The sequence below is a fragment of the Phascolarctos cinereus genome, unplaced genomic scaffold (genome assembly GCF_003287225.1).
Source record: "Phascolarctos cinereus isolate Bilbo 61053 unplaced genomic scaffold, phaCin_HiC Scaffold_2;HRSCAF=192, whole genome shotgun sequence".
Taxonomy (NCBI): Eukaryota; Metazoa; Chordata; class Mammalia; order Diprotodontia; family Phascolarctidae; genus Phascolarctos; species Phascolarctos cinereus.
This window is the reverse complement of record NW_027555625.1, coordinates 215625781-215652644: the sequence shown is the minus strand read 5'-3', so window position 1 is coordinate 215652644 and position 26864 is coordinate 215625781. Positions and strand designations below refer to the sequence as shown.

The window sequence follows — 26864 nt, the reverse complement described above, 5'->3', positions numbered from 1 at the left end:
TTGGAGATGAAGAGCTGAGGAAGCTTGAGGGAAGCAGAGCTAGACATGGCAGCGGCTGCTTATAGTACCTGCTGCTGTGGAGGCTGAGACTGGTAGATAGCTGCAGCTCAGGAGTTCTGGACAGCAGTGGGGCTAAAGCCAATCAGATGTGCACGTGAAGTCCATGCACAGGGTGGGCAGGCGTGGATGGGTGCAGGGAGTACTACACTGATGAAACTCACAATCACAGAATCAGATTTAGAGCTGGAAGGGAACCCAAAGGCCATTTGATCCAACCCCTTCACTTTACAGATGAGAGAACTGAGGCCTAGAGAGGTCACTTAGCTAGTAAGTGTCAAAGGCAGGATCCAAACCCGAGTTCTCATGACTCTAAGTCTTGTATTCCATCTACTATACCAAGGGTCCTTTTGTACATGGTGATGCTCTCTGTTAGCACAAGACTTGAGATTTTTTTCAGGAGTCAATCCTGAAGGAGCTTGGCCTGCATGTCAATAGGTGATAACTGCAAACAACTGTCTGGCGGTGAGTGAAAGAGCAGGGGGCAACCCTACTTGTCTGACATTCAGAAGCTGCCATACTGTTATCTTCCCCTGGAAAGATTCTCATAGAGGTGCCTGCTCCAGCATGAAAACCACTCAGAGTGGCTGTCAACGGCTCACAAACTCTTGGGTTGAAAAATAGTTCCACAGGAGAGACCAGGTTGGAGGAGACAGGGAGAGCTTGTTTGTGAAAGCTAAGTATCTGTTATGGGCCTTCCCCACCCCCTCCGCTCTCCCCTTGATGTGGAATTACTAACTCCAAGGCTGAGCAAGTAGAAACGCCTTTACCCTGTGGGAGTGTGAACATTTCTTATGTTTAGCGATTCCAGCTGTAAAGATTTTTATCCCATTACAGCTAAATGATGAGTAAAGAGAGAGAAATGATGACGATCTTTTGCAGCCACTCCAGCAGGGTAAATACCAAGAAGGGAGAAAAATGTTTGGACACTGGGCCATGCCCTTTCATCTAGCAGGATGAAAAAGAGCAGGGGAAAATGTCTTCCTGTTGAGACATATTGGACCACGGAATTTCCCCTCCAGGCAAATGATGGGAGCCCCACTGTCTGAATCATTTAACTCCAGGCTGGACAAAGGCCTGGAGAATAGGCCCTAGGGGAACCACTGCACTCCGAATTGGGGGGGGGAGACAGCGAGTGTGGAGGGGGGCTGACCTCACGAGTCATTTATAGCTCTGATTTCTATCTCTCCTGAGCTTTGGTTCTAAGCCTGTAGAGACTACCTGCTTTCCCATAATCAAAGGCAAATCACAACAAAACAAACACCCACAACAGCATCGCTGGGGTAACAGTAAAGTTAGGTTTTCTTTAATCAAGATAATTATCCCTTTGCTGCACAGGATTATAGACCTAGAACTGAAAGGGAACTCAGAAGCCATTTTACAGAAGAATAAACTGAGGCACAAGGAGGTTTAAGTGATTTGCCCAAAGTCAAGAATCAGAGGCAGGATTTGAACTCAATTCGAGAGTTCTTTTTGAACTCTGATTCCAGAACTAATGTTCTTTCTGCTGCATCACACTGAATCTCTTTTCAAAGAACCATTTCTTAAGAACTTATTGCGTACTAGAAAGGGCAGCTAGGTGGCACAGTGGATAGAGTGCCAGGAGTTAAAATATGCCCTCAGACACTTCCTGACTGTGTGACCTCGGGCAACTCACTTCACCCTGTTTGCCTCAGTTTCCTCATCTGTACAATGAGCTAGAGAAGGAAATGGCAAATCACTCCAGCATCCTTGCCAAGAAAACCCCAAATGGGGTCATGGAGAATTAGAGACAACTGAAAAGACTGAACAACAACAAACACATTGGGTATTAAGTACTTTGTTAGATGCTAGGGTCATAAGACAAAATGAAAGTGCCCTCGTCCTTGAAGAGCTCACATTCTACTAATTCGAGCATCCTCATTATCGTCATCATCATCATCATCCTCGTCACACATTTACACAGCACTTTAAGATTTTCAAAGCACTGTACTGATATCATTTGATCCTCACAACAACCCTATGAGATAGATATCATCATTATACCCATTTTACAGATGGGGAAACTAAGGTTGAAAGCATTAAATGTGGTTGCCTATGGTCACATAGTTAGAAGATGTCTCCATCGGGATTCAGGTTTACATTTTCCAGACTGTAAATCCAGCTCTCTATCTACTATATACAAAATTAATGAAATACATTTCAGTCAGGAGCACCGACCCTGGCAGAGCCAATGAAGGCCTACTTTACGAGGCAGTACTTGAGCTGGTCCTTAAAAGGGGCAAGGCATTCCAAGAGGTGGAGGGGAAGAGGGAGAGGACACAAGGCAAAGACACGGACACCAGTGATGAAACGCTGTGCAGAGTGGTCAGTAAGTAGGACAATTTGGCTAGAACCTAGTATGTGTGAGAGAAAGCAGTGTGTAATCAGTCTGGAAAAGTACATTAGTGCCAGATGAGAAAAAGCTTTAAATGTCAATCTGTCTTTTATCCTAGAGGCAATTGGTAGCCTGTGGAGTTTTTTTCGGAGGGCATTGTCAGGTAGACCTAAATTTTAAGAACAGGAAATTGGCAGCTGAGTAAAGGATGGGCTGAAGAGGGGAGAGGCTGGATACAGGAAGGTCAATTAGGAGGGTAAAGCACTGGTCCAGTCAACAGAGGGTGAGGACCTGGCCTCAGTATTAGTGTGGTGAATGGAAAGAAACAGCAGGTTAAGAGCAGCTTAAGAGGGAGCATTGACAGCAAGTGACTGGATGTGGAAGGTGGGGAAGAGGGGGCTCCCTTCCACGTTCTCATGGACGTCAGACTTTTTACATGTTACTTCAGGGATGTTGGGCACAGATGCTCCAGCCAGACAGGAGGGAAAAAAACAAAACACATGAATCCTAACTTTCATCCTACAAGATGAAGAGACACAAAAGACATCTATCTGGACCTCAGCAGAGCTTTGGAAACACATAGGATTTAGAAAAGTCACAACTAGGAGAATACTTTGAGTCTTCCCTTGTCTCTGAGGCAATGTCTGCTGCTACTACAAGACTAGCCATTCACTGACTTGTGTCCCTGGGAGCCCAGGCATGACTAGGGAGGAGGAGAAAACCAGCCTGGGGAAGCACGAATCTATGCACATGTGGGCAGGAGCTGTGCTTGCTAAACTTAAGACACACACACACACACACACACACACACACACACACACACACACACACACACACACACCCCAGAGTCATTTTTCAGACATGAAGCCTCCAGATTTCACACTGCAGATTTTATCCATCAACTCTTCTGTTGTTTTTTTTTTAAATTCCTGTCTTCTATATAGAATTGTCAGGAGCAATATCACAGGATTTTGAATGGGAAGGAACCTTATCGTTCCATCTAGTCCAGGGGTTCTTAACGTTTTTATGTCATGGACCCCTTTGGCAGTCTGGTGAAGCCTAAGGACCTCTTCTTGGGATGTTCTTAAGTGCATTCAGGAAACCAATTATTTTGATATAGTTATCATTAGATTTTTAAAAGCAAGTTCACAGACCCTAGGGTAACAACCACTGATCTAGTCTAACCCTTTCATTTGACAGTTGAAGGAGCCGAGTGAGGCCCAGGGCTAGTTACCAAGGAGTTGGGAGTGGGGATCTCAGGCTAAACCACTCACATCCAAATCCTGGCCACTCACTCCCTTTTTAATCACACTGCCTCCAGAGTTAACGCCAAGGGCGCTTTTATGTGGTCTGGTTGCAGAGGTCAGGGGCCTCTGCAGGTCATATCACGATATGGTGCATCAGAAAGAGCACCAGTCTCAGGACTTCCGTTCCACTTCTCTCTGTGCTATTTCTTACCAATGTGGCCTTTGTTCAGTTTATTCACCTTTAAAATGAGGAGGTTGGACTCAATGACTTCTAATCTAAGGTCCCTTCCAGCTTTGGATCTCCCTCCTTGTATACGTGTGAAGACATCTGGGAAAGGCTTGCTGATTGACTGTTTGAAGCACTCCTCACATTCTCCTCTATCTGACCACTGACTGCTGTCTGCACAGAATCAAACCTTTTTTATTCCATAAATAAAGATAAAGCTAGAAATTTTCCTGGGATAGATAAGTAATGCGCAGACATATTTATCTTGAGGAATATATGTCTCTGTTGTGGTTCAAAGGAAAGACTGATGCATTTTAAATCGGGGATCTGAGTTCAAATTCTGTCTGTGTCATTTACTACCTGTGTGACCTCAGACCCATGACTCAGCCACTCAATTCTCCCAACTGTAAAAGCAAATGGGTTAGACTGGATTGAGCAGCTAGGTGGTGAAGTGTCTAGAGCACAGTTTGTAATCAGAAAGACTACTAAAACCTGGCCTCAGACCCTCAGTAGCTGTGTGACCCTGGACAAGTCATTTAACCCTGTTTGCCTGAGTTCCCCATTTGTAAAATGAGTTGGAAAAGGAAATGGCAAAGCACTCCCATATTTCTGCCAAGAAAACCCCAAATAGGGTCACAAAGAGTCAGATACAACTGAAACGACTCTAAGGTCCCTTCTCATTTTACATGTGTATATATATATATATATATATATATATATATATCAATCATCCTAGATCTCTTCTTCTTCCATTCAGGCTGACTTCAGCCACTCCCTGACAGCAGGTTTTCATTAAGGGGAAGCAACTGGCCACCAGAAGTTACTGGAAGCTGGGGTACAAAATTTCTCAATTTTGCCTAGCACTGTACTTGAGTAAAAAGTGCCAGCTAGGTATACAAAAAAGCTGAGTGGGCTGCAGTGAATCAATGGAATATTGTATTTTACTTTGTCAAGGAAAATACATGAAAACACTAAAGACCACTATAATATATCCCAATCTGAAAAAGGCATATTTTAAACATCACTCCCACCTCTACCCCTCCCGCCTAAACGAAAACTAAAGTTGAGTCACTTTTAAATGAGGGTAAACTTATTTTTGCAACCCTAAAGAAAATACACTCATCAGTACCTATCAGCAACAGAACAAACCTCGAGCAAATCCAGAGAGTTGGACATTTGCTCCAGCCCCAGGCTGACAGTGCATTGGGGGTAAAGGAGAGGAGTGGTGGGAAGCATCATGGAGGGGGAGCTAGAAAAAGCCTTTCTGCTGCTCTGAACTGCTTCACAGCCCAGAAGAAAAGTGAAATCCTCAGGTTTCACTTGGGCTTCTCTCTAATGGAATGCCAAGGTACCACTGGCTTGTACTGAGTGTCACCCTGCCAACAATGTTCAACTACCCGCCCGTAACAGCTGTCTTCTGGGTGCACAGCTTCTCTTCTTCCCACCCCACCCCCCTTTCCCCACCTACTAGTTCCTTCCCTGTCTCACATGGCAACTTTGGATTCCTAACCACCATCCCCCTTCTTCCCCCTATGCCCACCCCTCCCTACAGCACCTGCTCTAATGCTTAGCTAATAATGTACTAGCCTTGGTGCTGTTCAAATATAGTCTATAAATCTAATTCTAATTTCCACAGTAAGAAAATTGGAAGCAAATTTAATAAGCTTAGACCCCTCCCACATACTGCTTCTTTGCTTTTCTCTCAACATTAATGAGAACTTAGGGGAAAAAAAGCTTTAAATCTCCCTGAGTGTATTCTCTTGTTCCTTTGAATGTCAGGGTGATGGGAATAAAGCTTGTTTTAGCCCATTTTTTTCTTCTCTACATGAAGGCAAGGAAGATTCTTTAAAATATTCCAAATGGGTCAGTGATAAAAATTCTTTTTTAATTCATAAAAATATGAGAAGAAAAGGGATGTACTTATCTGATCTATTTATCACAATTGTGGAGAAGATGAATTTTTTTTAATCTATTAAACAAATAGATGAAATGACAGAACAGAAAATAAATGGATTAGAGCTCCTTTCCAGCTCTAAATCTATAATAATGAGTATATAAAAGTGGAGTTTCTGAATAACAAAAGTAATGCATACAGAATAAAAAGTAAAGTAACAGATCAGAAAAAAAATATTTGTGATAAATACTTCTTCAATACTTTATATTTTGATAGATCTGTGATCTCATTGATTTAAGTACTCTCTCCAATGGTACAACCTATTTATGCCTTTTCATTTGGTATAATTCTTTTCCCTGTCCTCTCATAATTTCTACCTCAAATACCTACCCAACTTACTGGAGACCATCCTCCAGGCATTTTAACTTTTTGTGCATACTTGTGCAGCATACAAGTTGTTAATGTATTATCCCTTGCTCTCATTATATGACCCACCCATCTCCTTTTCTGATTACATATTTTCTAAATATCACGTATACCACTTCTGAATAAATCATTATTAACAAGCTGCCTGAGTCTACTTACACTACCATAGATCTCTTCACTGCCCTTTTGGCCACTTACAATTTTGATTTTTTGGATATTATCACATTCCATGATTTAAGGCATCGTATCACTGGGAAAATGTTATTAAAGTCAAGTCAACAAATATTTGTTAAACGCTTCCTACATGCTAGGTACTGTGCTAGGCATTGGGGATACAAAGACAATGATACCCTCTGCTGTCAAAGAACTCATAGTAATGACGGAGACGATATGCAAACAATATTATATATGTATAAATATATATATATATATATACACACATTGTTACATATACGTACATATACATATACATATACATATACATATACATATATATACATACACATATACATACACACACATAAAGTTGGAGATAATTTCAGAGAGAAGGCACTAGCATTATGGGGAACGAGGAACTACTTCCTGAAAAATGCAGGATTTTAAGCTGAGACTTGAAGGCAGCCATGGAGAAAAAAAGGAGGTGGAGAAAAGGAAGAATAGCTTCCTAGGCATGGCAACAGCTGGTGAAAATACATGGATTTGGTATATGGAGTGTCCTGTTTGAGGAACAGAAAGGAGATTGGCATTCCTAGATTCTACAGTATGTGGAAAAGAATCAAAGGTAAGAAGATTTGAAAGGTAGGAAGGGCCCAGGTCGTAAAGGGCTTTTTCTTGTTACCAAGGAGGAACTTTTTATCTTTGGAAATATTGTGCAATGACCCGAATATAATCTGGCCTTATCTCTTTCTCCTATTTAATCATATGCATCCTCAATGTTTTTCCAAGATTTATGTACTCTTGGACTAACTCAATAGGCAACCCCTGCCACCACACATCATAGTTTGGGCAGGGAGGCACTTTTTTGCTTATTTTTTACCCTTGTGGATTGTGAAATCAATCTTTTTTGAGTCGTTGCCTTTATCGTTGCGGAGACTTTCTAATATTTCGTGTCCTGGTGCAATGAACAGTCAGTCATTCAAAAAGAAGAGATTCTGGAGGATCTTGCCATCTCTAGGGAACAATCCCCCTTCCATTTGAACTTCACCTGACTCAGCCTCCATCATAGCAGTGAATAGTTTTTTAAGCATGGGCCTCTTTTATGCCACTTGCTGTTGCTTATCAGAGGATCATTAATAAACTGGTTGCAACTATCAAGGAACATTCCTCTGGACTAATGTATGCCCAGGAAACACCTTGTTGGAGGAGAACTTTAAGGCTGATTCTTTTTTCTGGGTCAAGTATTTTTTCCTGATCAGTAAACAATAAACACGGTTGGATCTTGAATTTTCTATACTTTTCAGCCAACTGTGTGACTAAAGATGTGGTCTGCTGTAGAAAATCACTTTTGAAAGCCTGAATATATTCCCTTCTCATTTTTTTTATCAAGGTCACCCTTGATATGTGTATGGTTCATTCTCTCATTTAAAAAATATCATCAAGCTTTTTTCCCCTCCTACCTTCTCTCCTCCACTGGAAAATAAAATAAAAACAAACCTTTGCAACAAATATGCTTCAAGCAAAACAATTCCCATATGTCCAGAAAGTTCATGCCTCACATTGTAAATCTAGTCTGTCACCTCTCTGTCGCAGTGTTCTAAGACATTAGTTCTCTGGAATCACAGATGATCATTGTGTTAACCAGATGTCTTTCAAAATTGTTTATTCTACAGTGTTATTGATATAGAGTAAGTCATTCTCCTGACCCACTCACTTCACTCTAGTTCAGTTCATACTAGTTCTCCTGGTTTTTTTCTGAAATTATCTCTTTTATCATTTCTTACAGCACAATAACATTACATTTCATTCATATGCCATAACTTATCCAGATATTTCACAGTTAATGGTCACCCACATAGTTCTCTGATTATTTCTCGAAAAATACAACAGAGATAAGAAGATAGGCCTAAGGGTTGGTAGACATTGATGTTCACTTGATCATCTTTGGGGATCTGGAGAGTATTGGTACCATAAGCAATTTTTTTCCCCAACTGTTCTACCTCTTCTCCTCCTTTGAATGTCTTAAAAATTGATCCCTTCATGCTTACAAAGCTATGTCATACCCAGCATGGATTTCTTCTGTGTACTGGGTCTGGTCTAGCAGTTCCTAACATTCTTGTCTTTTTTAAGAGTCATTTGTCTTCCTGAATCACCCAATTCCATTTGCGATGAGAATGTTCATATTAACATGGTTCATTTCCTCCCATGGTATAGCCACTGGTTGTTGGATGAAGATCTCACATTTAAAATACCAACAGTTAATAAACTGTAAACAAACAGTTTATTTAAAAAATAAACAAAAAATCTGTATTCTAAGACTATTCTAAAAACTGTCCTGCCATTCAGGCATACTCACTCCAGAGGCAGAGAGGTCTTAGTGCAGAACTAAGTACCATATATTTTTAAATTTTTATTTGTTTTATGGGTTGCCATAGACAAGAGATTCATCACCTAGTGACCTACTGGATGGTAATGAACCTCACTGTACTCGTCCTCCACTAGCAGGATTGTATTCAGCCCCTTTCTAGCTGCATAGCACCTGTGTTCTCTTGAAATAATTTTAAGATGCCAGGATCATTTCCATGCCCAAACAACATATAATAGCAAGGCTTTTGTGGAATTTACAAGAAATAGACCTGATAAAAATAAAAATTCCCCAAATTTGTAAGGAACTAATGGAACAGCTTGAAAAAAAGCATTCATGAGCTAGAATATACATAGGAAGGCAACTAGAATGATTAAGGACCTTGCCTTCTGATAGGGGGGAGTTGTTTGAAGGAAAAGGGCATGTGAAGAAGACAAGACTCACAGGGAGGTATGAGAGCGTTCTTCAAGTATTTGAAGGGATATCATATGGAAGAAGGATTAGGCTTCTCCCACTTGGCCCAAAAAGGCCAAACAAGAGGCAAAGAAGTGACAGAGAGGCACATTTAGGCTTGATATCAGAGAAAACAACAATGATGACGATGATAACTTCCTAACAATTAGAGCTGAATAAAAGTATAATGACCTATACCAGAAGGTAATGGGTTTCAACTCCATGGAAGGCTCCAAGCTAAGGCTGTGTGGTTACTCAGGCATATTAAAGTAAAGATTCTTTCTGTATGTCGGTTAGACTAGATGGCCACTTAAAGATATCATACAGCTCTTAAGAGTAAGGTACCTTCTCCACTGAGTAGAACATTGACTGTGGAGTCCAAGACCCGGGTCCAAATCCCACCTGTAACACCTATAACCTGTGTTTGGAGGAAGCTAGGTGGATAAGAACTCTGGACCTGGAGTCAAGAAAACTTGAATTCAAATCTAACCTCCGATACTTCCTAACTGCATGACCTTGGACAAGTCGCTTAACAAGTCTGCCTCAGTTTCCTCAACTGTGAAATGAGAATAATAATAGCAACTACTTCCCAGGGTTATTGTGGGGATCAAATGAGATAATATTTTAAAGCACTTGATACACAGAACCTGACACTCAGGTGTGCTTAATAAATAGTTATTTCTTTCCTTCCTCTCTTCTTGTGTGACTGTGGGCAAGTCAGCCAACATTTTTGGGCCTCACTTAACTTCTAAGGTCCTGTCCAGTGGATCTACGATGATCTAATTGATAAATGGTCAGTTCTTGAAAGAGGGAATTACCCATAAATATCTGAATAATTATCCAAATTCTAACAATCAGAGAGAGAGAGAGAGAGGCACCATGGTTCAGATTCTAGACGGCCAGCTTCAGAAAATATACATACATATGTATATGTATACATACACATATACACATGTGTGTATATATGTGTGTATTTATATAGGCTCTGTGACCCCTAGCTTGATATAGGGAACTTCCCCCAGCAATGAATCCATAGGTCCAGACAAAGAAAAATAATAATAATGAGAAAAATGCAAACCAAAATAACTTTGAGGTACTCTCTTTCTATTGATTAAGTTGGTAAATTTGGCTTGATTTTTTTTGGCCTGGTTTGGCCCTGATCCCAATGCTGATCAGCATGGAAGGTTTAATCTGCTCCATTTTTCTAACCTGGTTCAGTTTACTTCACTTCAGGCAGCCTGGTGATCCTTCACACTGCAGGGCCCACCATATTCATGCTAGATTTAGGATGGATGCTAAATTGGTGACCACTCAGAATACCCTAACTCAAGCAATCCACCTGCCTCAGCCTCCCCAGCAGCAAGATCTATATATGTAAGTTACCACACTCAGCCAAAGATATGCTGAAATGATAAAATGTCATCCTGGTGAGGCATACCAAGGTAATACTCAGATTGAAAGATCCCTCCCTGTTGATACACGACCCATCTGCCACCCTTCCCTGATGAGTTCACTCAAGAGCATTGCTTCAGTGCCAATAATTGTTAGTTATATGCTGCAGTCTATTTACACCCACCCTGTGTGTAAAAACATCTAAAGACATTCAGAAGATGAAGATTTGAAAATGCCCAGCCCATGGGGAACTGGTGTTCCTAAGGCTGGTCAGAGTTCCAACTGCCCTGTAAAATGTCTATCAGACCCAGCATTGCTGCCCTAAGGAGTAAGGGGCCAAAGGGGAGCAGTATCTCTTTTTAGTAATTATATCCTTTTAATCCTTTGGTATAAATAAAGGCATTTTAATGGCATTTTATGGGCAAGGAGTGTCTTGTTGCCTTCCAACCCCAAATCTGAATCACTGGAGTGGCTTGAGTTAAGCCTAGCCCGAAATATTTGGTGATAGTCAACAGAATTGAATTACAATGAACTTCTGGTTAATTTCCTGACTGAAGTAGGGAAAATTCAGTGCTGGGGGGAAAAAAGAGAGTTTCAAGTTATTTTAAAAAAAAATCAGAATGTGCAGACTATAGAACTTAACTTTAGTTTCTGGGAAAATTCTAGAATATATCATTTAAGAGATGGGTGGTAAACATCTGAAAAGAGAATGGATCATTACAAAAAGCCATTATGGCTTCATAAAGAACAAGTCCTGCCAGCCTAACCCCATTTCCTTTGTTAGATGTGATTATTAAAACAGTAGATGAGGGGTAATGTTGTTGATATAGTTTTCCTATATTTTAGCAAAGACAATAATAAAGTATTTCATGTTATTCTTGTAGAGAAGATAGAAAAATATGGAACAGAGATGGATTCAGAACTGGTTGGATGATTGGACTCAAAGAGTTAATGGTTCAGTGTCAATGTGGCAGGAGGTTCTCAGCTAAGGACACAAGGGACCTGTACTAGGCTCTCTGCTATTTAACATTTTTATAAGTGACTTAGATAAAAACACAGATGGAATTCTCAACAAATTTGCAGATGGTAGGAGAGATAACAAACACAGGAGATGGCAGGATCAAGATCTTGACAGGCTGCTGCCTTCAGATGAAACTAATAGGATGAAATTCAAAACAGCTACCTACATATAAAGTTCTGCACTTGGGTGCACCAAAACAAACAAACAAAAAAAGAAACTTCATGACTACAAGATGGGATAGATTAATAGATATCAGTTGTTCTGTAAAAGTTTGTTGTTGTTTTATTCATTTTTGTTTTGTTTTAGGCAATTGGGGTTAAATGACTTGCCCAGGGTCACACAGGTAGTAAGTGTCAAGTGATAGGTCTGAGGCCGGATTTGAACTCAGGTCCTCCTCACTTCAGGGCTGGTGCTCTATCCACAGCACCACCTAGCTGCCCCCTGCTCTGTAAAAGTTTGGGGGGTTTTGGTAGACCGCAAGTCCTATACAAATAAGCAGTGTAATGTAGTAGCCAAAAAAATCTGATGTGCATTACATTAAGAGCTTCCAGGAAGAGGGCACTTAGCTCTTGACCAACTTCACCTGGAGGGCTGGGTTCATTTTTGGGTGCCACAGCCTAAAAAAGACATTGATGAGCTAGAATATGCACAGGAGGGCAACTAGAATGATTAAGGGCCTTGACTCCTGATAGGGAGGAATTGTTTGAAGGAACAGGGCATGTGGAGAAGACAAGACTCAAGGGGAGGTATGAGAGCTCTCTTCAGGTATTTGAAGGGTTGTCATATGGAAAAAGAATTAGGCTTATCCCACTTGGCCCAAAAAGGCCAAACCAGAGGCAAAGAAGTGACAGAGAGGCACATTTAGGCCTGATATCAGAGAAAACAACAACGATGACGATGATGACAACTTCCTAACAATTAGAGCTGAATAAAAGTATAATGGTCTATACCAGAAGGCAATGGGTTGCCCCTCCATGGAAGGCTCCAAGCAGAGGCTGTGTGGTTACTCAGGCATTTTAAAGTAAGGATTCTTTCTATATATGGGTTAGACTAGATGGCCACTGAGATATCATACAGCTCTTAAATTCTGTGATTCTGTAAGTGAATGGCCAGGATTCTGGTACCTTGTAGCTGTTGTACTTTTAGGCATTTGTAGGGATCTATCTCAATGGGACAAAAGAAGGGACCCCTACCGGCTCCATAGGATTTCCCTCTGCAGCTGGTTCTAAAGTGCAGGTCAGCAAAAGAGAGAGAAATTTCTAAAAGAAATGGGTTTAGTGAACTGGATCCATGCCAACCTCTAATCCCTACTGCCTAGCCTGTGTCAGAAATAATTAGATCCTGTCCTTTGGAAGGTGCCACACCTGAGCGATGTCAGGTTTTAGCTACGGGAATCCTTTGTCATAAGATCATATAGGTTTGGGCAGAGTAATTTGTAAAATTCAAGTAAGAAATTGGGACAACTCCAGTGGCTAGCTGGAAAAATATGATTGCCAACACAAACAGATGCTCTGGGGATGACAGGGAGAGGCAATGTGCCCACTGCCATGTTAGGTGGAGAGTGATGATGCCCTCTCCCATAAGAAGCCTTGAGTTGGCTCTTGAAACATGAGATCTTAAAATAGATGACTGATTACAAAATTTATGTGGAAGAAAGGGGATCCTTTAATTGACTTGCTGGCAATCTTGAGACCTTGGATAAATGTGAAAGGGAATCTTCATTCATACCCTGCCGAAGAAGAGGGCAACCCCCAGAGGAGGCCTTAAAGGGGCAAGGATTTTGTGTCACCTGCCTGATGGGGATACCAGGGGTGGGGGTGGGATCATTTGTCTGGTGGGCCAGGGAACATTAAATTGGTGGCACTACAGTGTAAGTCTCAGTATCTACATAGATACCAAGAGAGATTGTATGCAAAAGGCTTATGACCTCTTATGAACTACTTTGCTACAGATGATCCTGTCACATAATGGGGACTGGGGACCAGGAACTGTGCTAAAGGTGGCCCTGATGTTTGTGGTGTTGTTCCTGTTCATCATTATTGGTTCACATTGGGACACATACTTTGAACTCCCTCCTCCCACCCAATGGGCTGTATTTTTTTTTAAGAATTTTATATTTTTTTGTTATTTATATTGCGCCCCTCCTCATGTGCTGCTTACTTTAGGCGTCTTCCTAGGGTCAGAAATGTTTTAGGGTTTTTTTAAGAGGCAAAAGTCACAAGAGGATTTGGGGAACTTTGCCAGGAAGGGGTGGGATGTGATATGTTGTGATAGGAATAAGGTTGGTAAGGTAGGCTGGTAAGGTTTCTTTTTAAGGTGGCAAAAAAAGCTATCTTAAGAATTTGGTTGTTCCAGAAGACTAAGGGTAAAAAAAAAAAGCCAGCCTTATGGTGTTCCAAAAGTTTGGAAATTCCCATTGCCCTGTGGAATGTCATTATGACATTATGACTTAATATTCCTACCTTAGAGAAGGTGGAGATAGAGGGGAGTAGCGTCTAGTTTTTAGTAACACCATCTTTTCAATACTTTGTTGTAAATCAAATCATTCTAATTGCACTTCAGGGCCCAGGAAGGTTTCACTGCATTCTACTGTCAAGCCTGAATCAGACTACCCTGAGTTTGGGCTGGCCCAGGATAGTGTGGCTTTCCAATGCCCTGCGAAGCAGCTAAAATTTTGATTCTTCTGAGGTGGCCCTGTTCCGGGATTTGTTGCCACAGAACATAAGTAGGAGAGTGTTGGTGATAAGAAGAGTGTGTGTGTGTGTGTGTGTGTGTGTGTGTGGCGGGAGGGGGGTGTTGTGAGGAGTTTGGTATGACTGAGAGCACTATACAGCTTCCCAAATGTAATTCAACCCAATTTCTTTCCAGTTGGAGGTCTTCAAGGAAGGACCAGATCAGCTTTGTTACACTGGGGGTTCCATTCAGATTTGTGATCAATTAGATAACCATTGATTTCTCTTCAAACTTTCAAATTTTGTGATTCTGTGATTCTTCACATTCTACTGTGGAGCTAGCTCATCATTCATCTGTGATGCCTTTCCATGTGCATGGATAGACTAACCCAACAGACAGCCTTTCCCACTATGTGTCATAGTTCAGGCAATGTGTAATTTTTCTCCACTTGATTTTCCTGTGCGGATAGCCAGGACAATATTTTTTGAGCCTTTATGGATCTCGTTATCATCTGCTAATTAAGTATATTAATACTTACCCTCTCTGGTTGTTGAGTCATTTTCATTTGTGTCCTATTCTTTGTGACCCCATTTGGGATTTTCTTGGCAAAGATAATGGAATAGTTTGCCATTTCCTTCTCCAATTCATTTTACAGATGAGGAAACTGAGGCAAACAGGACTAAGTGACTTGCCTGGGGTCGTATAGCTAGTAAGTGTCTGAGGCTGGATTTGAACTCATTTAGATGAGTCTTCCTGACTCCAGGCCTGGCACTCTATCCACCATGCCATTTAGCTGTCCTACCTACCCTCTCTATCTCACAAGATTAGTATGAACATCAAATGAGAAAGGTCTTTGTAACCATAAAATATTAAATCAATATAAGCTGTTTTATTAATAACTAATAATAAATCATTACTATTATTAAAATTACCATTGTCATTAAAATAATTGTTACTATTATTTATGATAATAGTAATTATATGATAATATGTAATTAGGGTAATTAATAATAGCAATAATGATGATGATAATAATAGTCCCTTTTTAACAGTCTTATGATTTCATTAGTATAGGAAATTCCCACTGAGAAATTCCTATACCAATGAACTTTCCTATACCAATGAAATCACATATCCAAGAAAAAAATTGCTATTGTTATTATTATTAGAATTCGTAGTTTGATGGTCAGCATCCTTTCATGGGATCAGGCCACTAGCCAGATGACACTAACCCCTAAACAGCAAAGACACTGACTCAGCAAGGCTACTACAGTGTCTAGACTGGAAGAAGCTGGAGGGGAACAGATTCAAACTCCGCAATTGAGTTACAGATCTAATATTTTTAAAGTAGTCCTCACAGCAACCTTGCACATTGAGTGCACATGGTTGGCACTCAATAAATATTTGTTAGCTCATTGGTCCCATGTGTTGACTGGATCACTTATCCCTTTCTCCACTAAAATTAGATCCCATGATGCAGGCCTGTCATCAGAATTGCCAGGAGGATGTAATGATCTTTGTTCTCTTCAGGGCAATGGCTAGTGCCTTGTAGGAGAGTGCAATGCCTTTTCCTTTTGTGTGTTTTAAGGGGTCTGAAGTTCTAATTAAGAGCCTTTTTTTTTTCAATAGATCCTATCCTTTGAATAGAAAGGAAAAAAAAGAGAGAGACTAGATTAAGAGTCGGCAGAAATGAATTCTAGAGCCATCTCTAGCACTAAATTAGTTGCATGATCTCGGGGTGGATCACTTCACTAGCATGGGCCTCAGTATCTTCATCTATAAAATGAAGGAATTGGGGCAGCTAGGTTGCACAGTGGTTAGAGCTCTGGCCTTGGACTCAGGAGGACCTGAGCTCAAATTCAGCCTCAGACACTTAACACTTACTAACTATGTGACCTGAGCAAGTCATTTAACCCCAATTGCCTCACCAAAAAGCAAAAAAAAAAAAAAAGAAAAAAGAAAATGAAGAAATTGGATTCAATGTCCCCTAAATGTCCTTTTCACTCTAAATTCTATGATTCTATTAACTCCTTCACTTCACAGATGAGGATGTTTAGCCACACAGGTAGAGGCATGGCTAGGGCCTAGGTTTCCAGACTACCGGGCTAGCGTCCTTGACACTACCTTTTGATGAGTCTTGCTTTCAGTATTGATTTAGGTATCTGCCCCACTAAATGGAAGAGAGGGCTGAGTAATAGGCCAGTGGAATTGACACTAATGGCTAGCCAACTCTGAAAAGAGAATGAAGAAAACCAATAAAAAGTGAGCCAGACTTTTCTGAAGGAGCCCAAGGGTTTGCATAGGAAAACAGTAAGAAATGATACTTGAAAGTAAGTTGGTGCCACATCATGAAGATCTTGAAGAGTAGTTTGGCAATTTTTAAGTAGCTGATGAGGAGACATGGTAGGCTTTGTACCAGGGGAATGACATAGTGTTGTAGTTTAGGAAGACAAATGCAATAGTATATAGGATTGACTGGAAAGAGTTAGGAAGCTATTTTAATAGTCTAAGCATGAAAGAAGCATTGAGGGCTTAAACTAGAGTAAAAGCAGTCAGTGAGAACAGAAAATATGTTTTTGATAGTATTTTGGAAAGAGCACCGAACTGGGTTCCAGAACACTTGGGTTATAGTCTCAGTTGTGTTATTAAATCACTATATATGTTGGTTATTTCATCTGTCTGAGATGTAGTTTTCTAATAATAATATAATTATTAAAGTAAATTATTTAACTAAAATAATAATAATGGTTACTATTTATATAAGATTAGAATGCCATCTAAAATGTTTACAAAACCCTTTTTGTCAAAGTTACTCTATAGGATTAGCAGGGCTGGTATTATGAGCAATGCCATTTTACAGATGAGGAAATTGAAATTTAGAGAGGTCAGATGACTTCCCTGAAGTCCCCCAGCCAGTGACTGGCTGATTTGATTTGTCACCTCTACACGGTGATCAGATGTACCAGAAGGAGCAGAAAAGAGGGAGAAGGAGGAAATACCTGTCCGGGCGGGTGTCCCGGATAGCCCGGTTACTAGGGATCCGATCGCTCTCCCGCTGGTTGAAGGAGTACAGCTTATAAGGATCTTGGCCGACTTGCCACTTCTTAGCACTCAGGTACCGCCGCTCCTCAAACTCGTCCCACAAGTCACCCCAATCACTATCCAAGGCCTGTGTGACATGAATATGCACTTGGTGAGAACTGTTCAATGACCCCCTGGCCTCTTCCTCACTCACCCTCCTTGACTCTCCCTTGTCATCCCACCTCAGCAGAGACATCAAATGGCTCACAGGGTCAGGCAGGAAGGACCTGCCTTGTACATTGTGGAGTCCCAGGCAGAATGCAGAGTTGCCCCTCTTGGCAATCTCTAGCCTATCCTTGGTAGCACAGAAGAGAAGGCGAGATCAAAAGCAGTAGCCACCATATGCAAATCTTTCATAAATTGAGTCTCTGAAATATCCCTTCCACCCACTAACTCAAGAACTTTTTCCTGGCCTACAAAACCAGTAAGGGTTGAGGAAAATGGATACAAATGTGGGAGTGGCTGATTCATAATAACAGGCATGGCCAATGAATGCAAGCCATTACTGCAGTTTCTTATCATAAGTCTTCAAATCAAGGTAAACTAAGGTCACCGACTTGTTAGCTACACTTTCCTGGATTCTTGGCTTCTTTACCTTAGTCACCAACCCAGTCAAGAGAATCTTTCCAATTAATCTCAGTGCAGACAAATTGCTTCCCATCCATACCTTTGCTTCTGCCCCAGGAAAGCTATCCTGAGGATACAAGTGGTCTCTTTTAGATAAGGGATGATTCCAAAAGGGCCTGGAACCTTTGGGCTACATTAGGACAACTAAGAAAATCAACACCCTGAAAACAAAACATGTTCCCAGGACCACTAGTTGATGATTGAGTTCTGTCCCAAAACATAAGGGAGAATAGCCTTGGATATGGCATCATTACAGGGAAGGGAAAGATGCTTATTATTATCATTATTATCATCATCATCATCATCAACATCATCATTATTGGTGCTTATTATCTTATTAAGCACTTACTATGTGCTTGGTACTGCGCTAAGTGTTTTTTTTATTTTTAATTTATTATCTCATTTGATCCTTACAATAACCTTTATTATCCTTATTTTACAGCTGATGAAACTGAGTCAGAGACAGGTTAAAAGACTTGCCAATGGTCACACGGCCAGTAAGAGGCTGGATTTGAACTCAAGACTTCCTGACTCTAGAAACATCACTCTGTTCTATCCAATGCAGTGCCTAATTGCCTCCAATTATCTTTATTGATAATTCAGTTTTCATTCATATATTAATACACATTCTACTATAGATATGTTTAAATAAAATATATACCTATACATAAAAACATATATGTGTGTGTGTGTATGTGTGTGTGTGTGTGTGTGTGTATAAATCTTACATGTACATTTTTTTTTTGCATGTTGTGAGCTCTTTCAGGGTAGGGACAACATTCTGGCCTCATTTTAAATCCACAGCACTCAGCACAGTGCTGATACATCACAAGTCCCCAATAAATGTTTATTGACTAACCTAAATCCTCTATAATACTGTTGGATTTATCTGCAGCTACCTGTATCCCAAGAGGGAACCAAAAGAAGTTGGTGCCGTGTGGAACAGTGGAAAGAATGTTGGCTTTGGAGTCAGGGGGCCGAGGTTTGATTTCTGGTTCCTTACCGCCTTCATGACCTTGGATGAGATACCATTCTCCAAGGGTGTCTGTTTCCTTCTCTATGAAATGAGAGGGTTAGACTTGTAGGATCCTTTCTAGCTGTAAAAATCTACGACCCTGTAACTGAAAGGGAGTCAGTCCCATCCCATCAATGAATGGGCCATGCCATCAATGACTAGGGTACAGCTGCCACATCTCAAGGACCTAAACAAGGTGAAACCCACAAGAAAAATGGCATCCTGACAGCTGTCTAGCTACTCACAGCAACCACAGGCGATGGGTGACAAGGGAGACAGAGCCCAACTTGTCCATTCATTTCAGATCTAAAGAAAGTTGTGACCTTATCTAATAATTGATCTCTCCCTCTTTGTTAGCTCCTTTGGGAACCAGGGTTCCCCTGCTAATAGCACAAAATGAGGCTTTTGAAACCAGTGATTTTTATCCAATAATGGATTTTATTAATGTTGGACAATAGAGCTGCTGTATTAATGGGCTTGGAGGAGCAGAGAATGTGGGCAGATGGAGGGCAGGGAATGGATGTGGCACTTCCTGGGAACTGCTCTGTCATTGCACTGGGCTACATAGGAAGGGATGGGTCTCAATTCCCAAAGCTGTCACCACCATTCAAAACCACAGAAACACAAAACTTTAAGTCTAGAAGAAACCTCAGATATCACCTACTCCACCCCCACATTATATGCATAAGGAAGCTGGAAGCCCTAGGCAGAAGGCAATTTGTTCAGTTGTTAATATCAGGAATATTTTTTGTTTTGTTTTTTAATTTCAGGACTGTCACAATCATTTTGTCCCCAAGAGGAATATATGTACTGTCCTGAATGATTTCCCACTACAGGCATGCCCAGCCTAATTTTATTAACTAGATCCCTGAAAATATAACATTAGGTAAAACTGTATCACAAGGGAGCAATTAGTCATGTGGGAACTACTGTCTAAATGTATACAGTAGGGTTTGCAGTAGGATTGACAACTGTTGGTGGGATTTGGATTACAATGGATTTAAGCAAGGTTATTATAAATTCACATTGGTCAGGGCAACGTTATATGGGAGAGGGGCAGCAAGCTGTAGCAGATAGAAGGTTGGTTCTGATGCCAGGAAGATCCTGGCATACTAGTTCTGCAAGCCCTCGGCAAGTCATTTAACTGCTCCATACCCCTAGGCAATTCTAAAAGACTATAGATGTTACAGACACTTTGCCCATCGACTTTAGAGAGCAATTCAAACAGGTTGTTTTCTGGGGTGTCTACAGTCGATGAATGGCTCAGGAGAGACTAGAAGTTGGACAGTAGTACAGACATACTCAGCAATGTGGAGAGGAAGAAATGAAACACGCATTTAAAAATACTTCATTTAATCCTCATAACATTGGGAATTAAGTGCTATGATTATCTTCATTTTATAGCTGAGGAAACTGAGGCAGAGTTGCCCAGGGTTGCACAGGTGATAACTGTGTAAGGCTGGATTTGAATTCAGGTCTTCCCGACTCCAAGTTCAGTGCTCTATCTACTACATCACCTAGCTGCCTGAGGATCCAGGAAGAGAGGGCACTTAATTAAATGGCCCTTTGACTTGGCCTGAACTCTGCAGGGCCTATATCTCCACTCACTGTAGGAAGCCAACAAAGACAGCTTGATGTTTTCAACTTCAGGGATAATGAGGCAAACCACTCCCCACTCCCACCCCCACAGAATCTGTTTCCTCAGAGGCAGCACCAGAGGCATCCTGAGCTCAGCTGAGATGCAAACCCCAAGAAAGCTCTCAGCAGCAGCAATAATGTTGGCAAGAGAAATTGCAGAAACAGGCCAATGGAGATGATATGAGGAGGCAAAATATTGCTCCAATCATCACTTACACAGAGCCCCTTTTGGCTCTGCTGTGCAGGGCCCTGAGGGAAACTCCCTGTCTTAGGAACTTAGGGGACCTTCCCCAAGAATTCTTTCCCAGCAAGCACAGTCAAGCATCTTTAATCAGAGAAAGAATCTTCAGGGAAACTCAAAGAAGTTGCCATCTTCTGTTTCCCACAAAGAAAGGGGACACCTTAGAAAGAAGGCCCTTAGAGTTAAAGGGCTCTCTTCCATTAATGGGGGGGGGAGACAGAGACAGAGAGAGGAGAGGGGAAAGAGGAAATAGGAGAGAAAGGGGAAGGAAAAGAGAGACAGAGAGAGAGAGAGAAATAGAGAGAGAGGAAGAAGAAGAAGAAGAAGAAGAAGAAGAAGAAGAAGAAGAAGAAGAAGAAGAAGAAGAGGAGGAGGAGGAGGAGGAGGAGAGAAAATGAGGAGAGTGTGTGTGTGTGTGAGGGAGAGAGAAGAGAGGGAGAGGGAGAGAGAGAGAGAGAGAGAGAGAGAGAGAGAGAGAGAGAGAGAGAGAGAATGAGAAGAGAGCGAGATAGAGAGAGAGAGAGACAGAGAGAAACAGAGACAGAGAGAGATAGAGAGAAACAGAGACAGAGAAAGAGAGACACAGAAAGAGAGAGAGAGCTCTCTTCTGTTCCCAGGTCCCATTAGTGAAACACCTCATCAGTCAGTGATGAGTCCTATGGATCTGGTCTATGGCCAAGAGTGCCACTGGATTGGCTGCAAAGCCGACTTTTGTTCACCCAGGGCAAGTTTTGAAAATGGTAGCCCTCCCCCCTCCTTATTTGAAAAACTCCAGGGGTCTTTTGTATGTTACCATGCAGCCGCCTGAGGCTTGGAGTCTTCTCTGTAACATATGGGACTTGACTTATTACAAAATTAATACCTCGGTACCATGGAGAGGGGAATTTTCTGGCATTAAAACGTGCATTTTTAGAATGATATTGAAATGCCATTGCATTTCACTCCTCCACCCCCACTGCCTGCTGCACCCCACAAGACCTCCCACTTTGGCTCCCTGCTCTGTCTTCATTACACCCTGGTGAAGGGCCCTGCCAGAGCACCAGGAATAGCCCTGGATCAAGAGGAGAGAATATTGAAGTGAGGAAACAAAAGCCAGTTTCCCTCTCTCCTCACCCAGAGAATGAATTTCTCTAGAATCTGCTCAGGGCTCTGGAGGGCAGCCGTCTTATCTACAGGCTTTCAGTGCTAAATTAGGAGCTCACTTCAAAGTCTTCCTATTCACTCTACCTGTACTGAATGCAATACCTCTGAGTCCTAATAACAGCTCACACTTAGAGAGTAGAGCTCTCCTCAGCACAATCCTCTGATGCCCTTACTGCCCCTCTTTTGCAAATGAGGAAAATTGAGACTTGGAGAGATTAAGAGGCCTACAAGTACAGGTCATTCACCACCATCACCACCCCACACCCACACGCACATGCTCCAGCTTAGTACAGTGTCTCTTCCATTCTCCATGATGGGTAACTGACACCCATGAGCCAATCTTTCAATTTAATGACCCAACCATAAATAGCCTCTGATTTTCCTTTTCATATGTTGAAGAAAATTTGAGAGTATGTTTTCAAGTCCTTTACTCCTAGTTCCTGAGAACTCTTATTTCTTTGAAAATTTACTCTCTGAGAACCTTTCTAATCTCTTCTTTGAAATGCAGTCATTTACCCTCCTTTTTCCCTTAGAGCTAAGACATCAAGAACAAATACAAATCCATAAAAATTTGAGGCTTGTTTCAAATAGATCAAAATCAATCAGTCATCATTTGTTAAGTGCCTATTATGAAGCCAAAAGTGAAACAGTCTCTGCCCTCAAGAAGCTTACATTTTATCAAGGGAGTCAACAAGAATAGAGTAGATAATAGATACAAAATAAATACAAGGTCATTTGGGGAAGGAGAGCTCTAGCAGCTAGAGGATCAAGAAAAGCCTCACAGAAGATGGCGCTCAAGTCAAGTCTGGAAGGAAGAAAGGGTTTCGAAAAAGAAGAGGTGGGAAGGAAGAACACTCCAGGCATGGGGGAGAGCCAGTGCAACATAAAGAATAGTATATGTTTGAGGAACAGCACGATGGCTACTTTGATTTGACCATAGATTTTAGGAAGAAAAGTAACGTGACTGTGAAGGGCTTTAAATGCCGGAGGATTTATTAAGGAGTTTCCTTAGAAAATCTTTAATGTCACTTGGTTTCTTATTCAACGCTGATTATCCCCAACCCATTGCCCCAAATGATACTCAACTTATTTTCTAATCAGATTTTGTTCAGTAGAAGGGAAGAAGAAAAATCAATATAATGAAAATGACTCCTAGAAGAGTCAGGAGATCGAGGTTCTACCCCGTCTTCACCACTAACTAGTTCTGTGACCTTACCCCAAGGGCTATACCTCTCTGAGCCTGTTTCTTTATCTTCAAGAGTAGAGGGGTGCAATTAGATGAGTTTTCATGTCTCTACCAGCATTAGCATTTTTATGATTCCTGGAACCAATAAGGACAACTGACATTCACCTAGAATTATATGATTGATCTTTACAACTCTGTGAAAATCGGTAGTACAAGTGGTATCATCATCCCATTTACAGATGAGGAAACAAACAGGTTCAGAGGTTAAGTGACTTCCCCAAGGTCACATAGCTAGGAAGTAGTGGGCAAACCCAAACTTGGACCCAGTTTTTTAACTTCAGTATCTTTTCTACTATATCAGAATGCCTCTTCTTCATGGGAAAGGATTTGGTCCATGGCATATCTAGAATAACGTAAAAATGAAGTTATATGTTAGGGTCCTACATATATAAGATATAAATGGTGTTTGTGGGTCTTAACCTGTGCCCAGGAACCAATCACAAAGCTTCTAGGCAATCTTCTAAGCTTAGAGAAATGGGAGAAATGCATGATGGACCCAACAACTGGTTTTCAATGATATCCCCATGCTATGAACAAGGGGCATGGCTGAAATATCATTGTTCCCACTATCAGAATAGAAAGTCACAGAATCACAAACTATCTGAATTAGAAAAGACCTCAGATGACATTTAATTTAAATCACCCCCTGAAAAAGGATTTCCTCTATACCTCACTCAGCAACTCACAAAGTAAATGGTCACCTGGGATAATTCCAAGGCTTCAGAATTTTTTGGGGGGGAGGGGGGTAAGGGGGAAGTAAAGGGAGGGATATAGATTGATATTCGGAAGCTTCTTTAGAGGCTATCTGGTCCAACACCCCTGTTTTACAGATGACAAAGCTGGGACCCTGAGAAAGTAATGACTTGCCCAAGGTTACGCTGATAGTAAATATGAGGGGTGATGGTATCCCACAATTTCTCATCCCTATAAATATGGCAACTCAAGATCTATCTGCCAACTATGGAAAACCCACACAAGAAAAAATGTGGAGCTTAGTTGAGCTAAGTTCCCTTTAAAAGTGAAGGATAAGAGGCCGGCAAACAAACCGATTGTTCATGCCAGGCCAATGACAGGGAAAGGACTTTGTATCTGCACTAGAAAATCCTCTTCACTCTTCCAGGGACAGCACATAAATTATGGATTATTAGATAAGATCTTCATTTTAATATTTCCACCATGTATTATCACCTCTTCTTCTCCCTAGAATTCTGTCTGGGGAGTTATTTAACTGATGTGCAAAAATCTAAATTTAATTTATTATGATCTAACTCACTTTAGAAGCCAAATTACCCTGCGCTGGAGAAGGCTCAAGTCAATATTCCTCTTGGTTTTCTATTTATCTTCTGCACGGTGTTCCATCCTTCTCCTTAGTATTCATTTTATCTCATGTGCTGGTGATAAATTTTAATTTTCCTCAGAATTAGGCAATTGCTCCTTCAGTGTTGTAGTTTAATGGTTGATATTAATTATATGAAACAGTCACTTCTTAAAGAGTTTGATAGATGGGATGAACATATAATAGAGGAGGGGAAGGGGAAAAAAAGCTATTTCTCAGACCAAATTAGGAGGCACATAATTCAGAGGCTGAGTTTGTTCTTTCTTTCTTGCATTAGAGCCCAATGGGCTGACTGAAACCCACATGGACAGCATGTTTGTAGGGTCATAGACTCAGGCTGAAAGGGGCCTAACGGAACATTTAGTCCAACCTATTCATTTTACAAACCAGGAAACAGATGCAGAGAGGTTGCAACTTGCCTCAATGTATCACACAGGTTACATATAGTAAGTGATAGAGCTGAGATTTGAACTCAGGCCTCCTAATTCCATGTTAATGGCTCTTTCTGCTAAACCACACTGACTTCCCATTCAACTTACGTGGCTTCCTGGAGAGTCTGCACATACAAATTTCTGGGTCCAATTAATGCACTAGATGCTCTCACCAATTTACTGGGCAAGTCATGTAATTTCTCTGGGCACTGTTTTATCTTTCCCTTTGTATCCCTACAAGTTAATACAGTTCTTGGCACATTCATTTGCAGATGTGAACAAAAATACTTACTCTAGTCTCTGACTTACGAAAAGTTTGGAGCGTCTCTTTATCCCCTGTGCCTGGCACATAGCAAGCATTTAATAAACTCTTGTTTACTGGTTGATTGAGTTTTAGGGAAAGAAAAATCCTAATTAGTATGACTAGGATTGTACCTCTCACAGCTATGCAGAAAGTCTTTGGAGGTTACTATTGCCTTAAAAAAAATGTCTCTTGTTCTCCCATCATTAGGGTATGAGTCTCTCTGAACTGGGCTAGACCAGTCAATGGATGACAGACATAGATAGGTTTAACTGGAACTGCTCTTTCCAGTTGACCAATGATCTCTTAATTATCCAGTCTAATATTCTCTTCTCAGTCCTCATCCTTCTTGCCTTCTCTGAAGTATCTGGCACTACTAATTGACCTCTCTTTCCTGAATACTCAGCTCATCTACGTATTTTCACTTTATGACCTAGCCCCAAACCACCTCTCCAACCTTATTATAAGCTCTTTGGTTCAGTCAAACTGGTCTTTCTATTTTCACAGGTGAGGCTCCATTTTCCATCTATGTGTATTCACTAGGGCTATCCCCTACCTGTGGAGTGCATTCTCACCTCAGGTCCACCTCTAAGAGTCAACTGTCTCCTTAAAATCTCTACACAAAGCCTTTCTTGGACCCCACAGCTGCTACTGCTTCCCCTCCACCTCCACCCAAATCATCACCTCGCATCTGTCTTACATATACCTGTGAACACACATCTCCCCTGGTTAGACTGTAAACTGCTTGAGGGCAGGGACTGTTTCTGCTTTTGTCCTTGTATCCCCAGAGCCCAGCAGAGTACCTGGCAGACTGTAATAAATTCTTGCTGATTGACTAACTGAAAGATCCTTAATAGAACCCTTTTACTTGCAGTCAGCTACAAGTACTCTGTAATGGCAGCCTTTGGGAACCTAGAATGGTTTCCATGATATGGTGAAATTCAGAAGTAGGACTCCAGTACAGAAACTAACCAAGTTTAACCCCACAAAATAACTTTATAAATACTTGAAATTTATATATACCTATATTATAATATACACACACACACACATTATATATATATATATATACATACACACACATATTATATATATATATGATACATACACACATACACACACACACATATATATATATACATGTGGTGTGCCCGCCCTCCCAAATGAATATAAGCTCTTTGAGGACAATGACTGGTTTATCTTCACTTCTATATCCCCAAAGTTTAACACAGTGCTCAACACACTTTGTTGTTCAGTTATTTTTTTCAGTTGTGTTCAACTCTGTTGCGGTTTTCTTGGCAAAGATACAACATGAGTGGTTTACCACTTCCTTTTCCAGCTCATTTTATAGATGAAGGCAAGCAGAGTTAATTGACTTGCCCAGGGTCACACAGCTAGAAAGTGTCTGAGGTCAAATTTGAACTCAGGTCCTCCTGACTCCAGGGCCTATACTCTTACCCACTGTGCCACTTAGCTGCCCCTTTGGCACACAATAGGTACGTAATACATATCTGTTGATGAACTGATTAATTGGAATGG

At 41.1% G+C, this 26864-nt stretch overlaps 1 protein-coding gene across 1 annotated transcript in view; it reads right to left on the bottom strand.

Annotated features, from left to right (window-relative positions):
* Nucleotides 1–26864, bottom strand: part of GALNT14 (polypeptide N-acetylgalactosaminyltransferase 14) — a 344571-nt gene that overhangs the window by 134841 nt on the left and 182866 nt on the right. Inside the window, 1 exon segment of the mRNA XM_078149778.1 lies at nt 17266–17435. Within this exon segment, the coding sequence (XP_078005904.1) occupies nt 17266–17435 (170 nt within the window).